This window comes from Arachis ipaensis, chromosome B5, assembly GCF_059453495.1.
Source record: "Arachis ipaensis isolate K30076 ecotype BB chromosome B5, ASM5945349v1, whole genome shotgun sequence".
Taxonomy (NCBI): domain Eukaryota; kingdom Viridiplantae; phylum Streptophyta; class Magnoliopsida; order Fabales; family Fabaceae; genus Arachis; species Arachis ipaensis.
The window spans coordinates 143,447,623-143,455,608 of record NC_142440.1 but is presented as its reverse complement, the minus strand read 5'-3'; the positions used below and the strand labels follow the sequence as shown (position 1 = coordinate 143,455,608).

The 7,986-nt window shown below is 45.2% G+C and overlaps 2 protein-coding genes across 2 annotated transcripts; both read left to right on the top strand.

Annotated features, from left to right (window-relative positions):
• Positions 1-537: 537 nt before the first annotated feature.
• Positions 538-1,311, top strand: LOC148566067 (uncharacterized). The gene has a single exon (XM_088487361.1). It carries the CDS (start codon positions 538-540, stop codon positions 1,309-1,311), a length of 774 nt encoding a protein of 257 aa, XP_088343487.1.
• Positions 1,312-1,449: 138 nt separating this feature from the next.
• On the top strand, positions 1,450-2,820 carry LOC107641178 (uncharacterized). The gene is made up of 3 exons (XM_016344684.2): positions 1,450-1,699; positions 1,793-1,951; positions 2,033-2,820. Exons 1-3 carry the CDS (start codon positions 1,450-1,452, stop codon positions 2,818-2,820), a joined length of 1,197 nt encoding a protein of 398 aa, XP_016200170.2.
• The last annotated feature ends 5,166 nt before the right edge of the window (positions 2,821-7,986 follow it).

The window sequence follows — 7,986 nt, the reverse complement described above, 5'->3', positions numbered from 1 at the left end:
AATACGCACGGTAGAAAAACGTTACGGAAATACGCATGCCCATGTGTTGGTCGTCGCCCACGAAATGGGTTTCCTCTTCATTTCTGGTGCAGCGTCCTTGAAATGGAAAAAGCAGCAGCAGGTTCCAACTCAATAGCGGCGGCCACAAAATGGTGCAGATCCCATTTAGTGCCTGTCACATGCGAAATGGGGCACATCTGGGTCGGCGGCCACGAGTTGGCCCCAACTCAACTGCAGCGGACGCGAGTTTAGCCACTTCTGGTGCACGGGCCACAAAATGTGATCGTGATTTGCCTATATAAACGCTGCTGGATCAGCCACAGAGGAAGCCATTATGTATCCACTCTCTTGCAACTCTCCAACATTCTCTCTCAAGTTCACAAGCTTCTTTCTCTCTTAAATATTTTTTTTGGGTATTCAGATTAGGTTGTTTTGTGTATGGCTTCGGAGAACGTGTATTTAATTATATATCCCAATGGAGAAATTTCTCATACAGCAGAAGGTATTACATTCGTTTGTGATGATCCATTATGGATAATGATTCCACCACAGACATCGTTACAAGATTTGAAGAATCTAATTCTGGTTCATACCGGAATGGTTGGAAAAAAAATCACGAAGTTAACCTACAGGATGCCGGTTGCAGTGGCCAACTCGTTTGCATATCAAAAAATGCAGATAAAATCTGATCAGCAGGTGTCAATGATGTTCTCTTATCATCGCAGCATAGGTACCATATATTCGTTGGAGCTTTGTCTGAATATTCAGGATATTGGCGGAAGCTCGTCCAGTTCCAATAATGTGAATGGTGTGAGAAATCTGGAAGTGGCTGATTTTGTACCGGGTCCGGATACAAGTAGGGCCCGTAGTCCAAGCTTCAATGCGTTTGTTGTGCGGGAACAGAATGCAAATCTTCGTGAAGCGCGGCCCTCCACTTCAACCTTACATGGGTTCGATAGGCATCCCGATGTTGGCATCCCTGATAGTTCTGACGAGGATGACATTGAAGAATTCAGTGGTGATGAGGCAGAAGTTGTTCCGGAAACGCAACCTCTGCATGGCGACTCTGTTCTTCCAACACCTGTCGAACCGGTAGGTGGAGGTGTATCCTCCAGCACACCTGCACACTACCTGTCCCTAAATCTTGGAGCAATGCATTCGAGTAACGCAGAGGACAGACCTAGTAGCTACCCTCTCTCAGGCGAGATGGAGCTCGAGATTGGGTTAAAGTTTTTGAACTGGGAAACAGCGATGCTGGCAGTCAAAAACTACAACATCCGTAGGAGTGCAGAGTATAAGGTCGTAGAGTAAGACCAAAGAAGGTATGTATGTCGATGCAAGCAGTTCGGTGATCAATGTCGTTGGACGGTACGGGTTGCAAAGACAAGGTCTTCCAGATTTTGGGAAATTCGAAAATATGAAGGGCCTCATAGTTGCTTGGCAAGTTCGATGTCTCAAGACCACGCTCAACTAGATAGCAATGTGATATGCCAGCACATATTCCCCATGGTGCATGCTGATGCGACTATTTGTGTAAAGGTGTTGCAAGGATCGGTAGAGTCAGCGTACGGGTACAAGGTGTCTTACAAGAAGGTTTGGCACGCGAAGCAGAAGGTAATCGCAAGGATCTATGGTGATTGGGACGAGTCGTATGACCAACTGCGCAGATACTTCAATGCGCTGCAAGCTTTCGTCCCAGGTATTCCTTGCAATTTCCTTTTGTATGGTCTTTGCTCTTTGTTGTCCATTTACTCCTTAACAACTTTGACCAAGTAAACAAATTTCGCAACAGGGACAATTGTTGACCTCCAAACGGTTCCATACTATGTCGGAAACATGCTTGACCGTGAAAGTGTCATGTTTCACCAGGTCTTCTGGTCGTTCCCTTCGTGTGTTCAAGCGTTTAGGCATTGCAAGCCGCTGGTGTCAGTAGACGGAACACACCTGTACGGTAAGTACGCTGGCACCCTTCTCATGGGCATAGCATAGGATGGAAATAACAACATTCTGCCCGTCGCTTTTGCCCTGGTAGAAAGAAAGAACACAGATTCATGGTACTTCTTTCTGACTAATTTGAGGAGACATGTAGCGACTAGGCCAGGAGTTCTTCTTATCTCCGACAGGCATGCTGCAATAAAGGCCGCGTTGGAGCGTGAAGGATGTGGTTGGGATCACAATGCTTACTGTGTACGACATATTGCCTCCAACTTCGCAACAAGTTTCAAGAGTAAGGAAGCCAAAAGACACCTGGTTAATGCCACTTATTCGAAGACCCAAGAGCAGGCGCAGTACTATCTTGAGTTAATTAGCAGCGAGGATCCCATAGCATCACCGCAGATGATGGGTTGGATACGAGGGTTAGAGCCACCTAAATGGCTACAGCACCTTGATGAGGGCCGACGATATGGTCACATGACGACCAATCTTTCTGAGTGTATCAACTCCGTTCTGAAGGGCACTAGAAATCTACCAGTCTGTGCAATTGTCAAGTCTACCTACCATCGCCTAAATGAGTTATTCGTCGTGAAGGGTCAGCAAGCACAAGCGCAGATTGCAAGCGGTCAGGTGTTCTCACAGTTCCTGCAGAAAGCCATATTAGCGAACCGTGAGGGAATTTCTCAAATGTTAGTGACGTCGTACGATAGAGCCACAACCGTATTCACAGTCAACGAGATAGCTGCTGCAGGGGTGCAGTCTCGGTTTAGGGTTAACCTTCAGTTTCGTAGATGTGACTGTGGTTACTTCCAGGCATTACACTACCCATGTGCTCATGCTCTAGCCGCTTGCGCTATGCGAGACTCGAGTGGCAACAGTATGTAGACTTGGTTTATCGCATGGAGAGCGTGTTTCGGGTCTATGAAATGGAATTCCAGCCAATGCCGGATGAGGAGATGTGGCCCCCTTATGAAGGCCAACGTGTCTGTCCCAACCCCCTCCTACGACGCACACTTGAAGGACGTCCGGTGTCTACGAGGATTCGGAATGAGATGGACGAGGTTGAGCCTGGACTCGGTAAGCGGTGTGGGCTTTGCAGGCAACCAGGACATACGAGGCGACATTGTCCCAACGCTACTGCAACCTAGAATGCCACCAGCTTGGTTTATTGCTACTTTTTTTTTTGCAGTTATTTGAGTTTTATTGTATTAAGGAATCTATGTTGTTTCTTCTTGTTATGTTAAGTTCGGTTCGCGTGTGTTATTTATGTAAACAAACTAGTATCATCATAAACTGCGGTATAGTCGTTAAAAAAATTCATGATTGACGAAAACAAACCAATACATAACACATACAAATAGAGCCATTCATAAAGGTACGAGTACATCAAGATAACTAAACGGTAAAACATATAACATTAATCGGAAACAAGATAACTAAACGATTAAACATAGAACAGATAACATCTGAAAGAAGGCTACTGGTGCTAGTGCCCTAGTCTGCCGCCTGTGCCACACGGAGGAGCTCGAGTGACCCGGCGGGGACGACCATGATGTCCCTCGTCCTCGTCCAGGCTAACATCAGCCCCAGTGTAAGAAAGTCGTCGGCCCTGCATCTGCATAGCGTCATAGGGACGGAGTGTAGAGCCAGCTGTGTCACAGATGGAGGTAGATCTCCTCCCCGCAAGCGCATGCTGAGTCTCAGTGTCGGATTGGGGCAAGGCGAGTGCAAGATCAGTTGGTGTATGCGGGGATGCTTGCTGAGGAATGAAATGGTCCAAACCATCGAAAAAAGAAGAGAAATTTGTCCACCCAACTCTATCCATAGAATCAATTAAGTCCTGTGTACCTCCCTGTGATGAACCCCCAACCTCGTAGCTACTCTGATATGGCATACAATGCTGAATCGAAGATGGCTGGATAGGCTCTGTTGGTTGAACATAAGGCTGCGGGTAGTAGCAGTCCCCTGGAACTGGAGGAGGCTGTGGTGGGTAAACCATGTCTGGCTCAAATCCAGGCCGGTCTTCCACCGGTACATCCGGCCTATCCTCCCCAGGGTCAGCATCTTCTTCAACTCTACCTCTGCGAGGACGGCGATGATGATGGTCTCGTGGAACCGGCGGCAAATTAACCACGGGGCCTCTTCCATACTCTTCCGGTGCGCCTGCGGGGACAACTTCCTGCCTCGGATCATGGAATGCATCAGGGGCAGACAAAAACCTCCTTGTTCTATCGTAGTACAACCTATAGTAATCTTGACTGGGACGCAATGTATCTGCACGATCAATGCGCAGCCTATATGCATCACTTCGCCGGTTTGCCCATACCTCAAACCACTCAGATAGTCTAACCGGCCACCATTCGTCATCATTGCGGGCCGACTGTCGATGGAAGGTATCAATATTAAGAGGAGGGTTTGGAGGTCCTTGCTTTCCCCCAAATTGACGCAACACTCTGTCAACATTTAGGATCTCAATCCACCGGAAAAATATGAGAGGCACACCGGCCGTATAAAAGTCTCCATGTGGGTGGCCAAGGAAATCAGCCGAAACTCTAGAGAGAATCCGGGGGTCCATGTACGGTTGACAAACAAACTACACATGAAAGAAACCCGATCACTAAAGGCATATACACAGTTGTTGGTAACACATTAATAATAACTAGCACCGACCTCGTCCACCTGAAGATTGTCCAATCTTAGACGGTGCCTCAATAAGCGCTGCTCAGCATAGTCATTTTGTCCTTTTTTGCCTGCCCACCTGTTCGACAAGGAGAAAATTAAAAAAAAAATCTTCCAACAGCAAAGGATATCTAATAAAAGTCACAAAGTGGGAAGACATATACCATACCTTGTGGCTAAAGGAAAACTATACGCTGTCGTGACATTTGGTGCGAAGAAAGGTAATCTGTAGTATATCCACGACATGAGCAACATATGACAACCGGCCATACCCTCGACACTGGGATCTGTTGCTAAGCACATAGCACGATATAACCAACAGAGGACGGCGCTCCCCCAGCTGTAGGTGCAGATGGCATCATAGTCAGCCAATAATGGCAGATATCGAACATGCACTGTGTTGTTCGCCTTGTCTGGAAGAAGCACTCCTCCCAACAAGTAAAGTATGTAACACCGTGCGTACTGCATGAGGCCATTATCTTCTAAGTCAAGCGGCATCTACTGAAGACGAGTTCTGAGCCACTTCAACTTTATGTTGAACTTTGTTGTCCCTACGTGGCCCGCGGGAACCTCACCTAGAAGTTCATGACACCATTCCCAAATATCTCTTTGGTGAAACTTGCTCCATGACCTCAAAGTACCACTAACGGGCTGACCATCAACAGGTAACCCTAACTGCATTGCTACATCCTCCCGGGTTACCGTACACTCGCCCCAAGGGAGGTGGAAGGTGTGTGTCTCCGGTCGCCATCGTTCAACGAAGGCACTAATAAGTGGATTGTCGTACTCGAAGCGCTTGATCAAAGCGGCGTGGTAAAATCCCGTGCGTCTCAGATAAGGCTCAAGCCTCTGCCGCCTAATTTCCATGCTTGGATCCGCAGGATCCACCGTGAAAACATCTACGAGCGTGCCATGAGGAGTAAGGACACGTGTCGGCTGCAACAGAAGGTAGCAAGAAATACAATAATTCAAAATACATTACAAAAATTTTTAAACGTGGAAAAAATTATGTCGAATAATCGCTAATGACAACTATCAACTTAATGACGTAAACTAACCTTTTGGAATAAATGAGCCGCTATATGATGTTCATCTAACCAGTTCAAGTTCTCCTCTGCGTTAACCCCTCCCCCACTCATATTAAAAAATTTTTTTCAGCACTACCAACTTCTCCTACCTTCCTTTTACCACTTATACAATTTTTTTTAAACCATATGTTCCCTTCAATTCAACCGTGCATGAGGTCCCCTCCCCACAACTCTTTTATAATGGTCTTGGCCCTCTTCCCAAGTGTCTCATGCCTCCCAACATAGCCAATGCATGTGAGGTACGGTTCCTGCAACATGTCCTTTGACCACACCTTTTTGTGGGCGCCACGCACAAGGTTCTCCATTTCGTTGGCGCCGCCAGCAGGTTGGCCAATTCGCATGCACTGCCCCTGAGGTGCACCACCTTGTGTGCGCCGTCATTGACTTGGCTCCATTTCGTTGATGGCAGAAAGAAAATGGAGAAAGCTACTGCCATTGCGCCATTTCGTGGGGGTCACACATGAATTTAAGTGAAACTCCATTTCGCGATTGCTATGCACGAATTGGGCGTGCGTATTTTAGGATCAGTTTAGAATGGTGCGTATTATGGGAATAAAAGCTTTTTTAATGCTTAATTATATAAAAAATCCCATACATAAGCAAGACGGAATTGTAGAAAGAAAACACAAGATGGGCATGTCCCTTCTTTCTATTGTCAAATTGCCAATGGTGTATTGGAAAATGATTTCTTAGCTGTTATATTTATGATTAACAGGCTCCCCACAAAAATTTTGCTTATAAAATCTACTCATCATGAGATGTTACATCATTCTAAACCCGATTATTGTATGCTAAAGGTTTTTCATTGTACCTGGTTTCCTCATTGGTCATAAAAGTGTTTTTTCTTAATTATGCTTCTGGAAGTGTTGGTGTAGGGTTTTTTTAGGCACATTTGAACTCGTGGATGAGGGTTAGGTCTTTCTCCTGTACTACACATGCACCTTAAAATGATTGAACATTTATATTGTCATTATATTGTTTACAATTTTTCAACTTTAAATTAAAGGGCAAATTACTTTGAACATTTATATTGTCATTATTTTGATTTGGCTGATTTGTGTAAATTTCTCCTCCCCTTAGCTTAATTAAGTGATTTGCCCTAAATTAAATTATGAAAATCGTTGGCACTTTTAAGGAAGGTAAAAAACAAAAATAAGCCATGAGAAGAAAAAAATTACGTGAATCAGCCAAAACAAAATCTGATTCACGAATCAACAAATGCACAAATATATGTAGTTCGAATCAAACTGTTTCGAATTTGGATTGAACGTAATTCTAATTGAGCTACTTCGAATTACATGCAAAGCTGAAACATACATAATTCGAATTGCCTTAACTATGAAACCTGTAATTAAGCATAATTCGAATTGAGCTGGTTCGAAGTACTCCTATGTAGGGGTGTGCAAAAAAACTGGTTTCACTGAACTGAATTGAAACTGAACTGAAACTGTTCTAAATAAACCAGTTTTTTTAAATAAAAAACTGAACTGAAACCATAGTTTTTTATGAAAACCAGTTTATTAAAAACCAGTTTTTATGGTTCAGTTTAGTTTTAAACCAAATTAAAACTGGTTTTATTTAAACTCTAAAATTAGTTTTTACATACTCTTTCTCTCTCTCTCCTTTCACTTTATCTCTCCCCTTCCTCTCTCTCTCCACTTTCTCCCCCCTCTTTCCCTTCTCTCTCCTCTTTCTCCCCCCTCTCTCCCTTCTCTCTCTATCTCTCTCCTCTTTGTCTCCCTCCTCTCTCTCCTCTCTCTCTCCATCCTCTCTCTCTTCTCTCTCTCTCTCCATCCTCTCTCTCTCCTCTCTCCTCTCTCTCTCTCTTTCCTCTTTTTTCCTCTCCTTTCTCTCTCCTCTCCCTCCTCTCTATCTCTCTCCTCTTTGTCTCCCTCCTCTCTCTCTCTTTCTCTCTCTCTCTCTTTCCTCTTTTTTCCTCTCCTCTCTCTCTCCTCTCCCTCCCATCTCTCTTTCTCTCTCTCTCTCTCTCTCTCTCTCTCTCTCTCTCTCTTCCTCTCCCTTCCCGTCTCTCTTCCTCTCTCTCTCCTCTTTTTCCCCCTCTCTCCCTTCTCTCTCTCTTTCCCCCCTCTCTCTCTCCTCTTTGTCTCCCTCCTCTCTCTCCATTCTCTCTCTCTCTCTCTATCTCTCTCACTCCGTCTCTCTTCCTATCTCTCTCTCTCTCCCTTCTCTCTCCTTTCCATCTCTCTCTCCCTCTCCCTTCCCGTCTCTCTTCCTCTCTCTCTCTCCTCCTCTTTCTCCCTCTCCTCTCTCTCCCCCTCTCTTC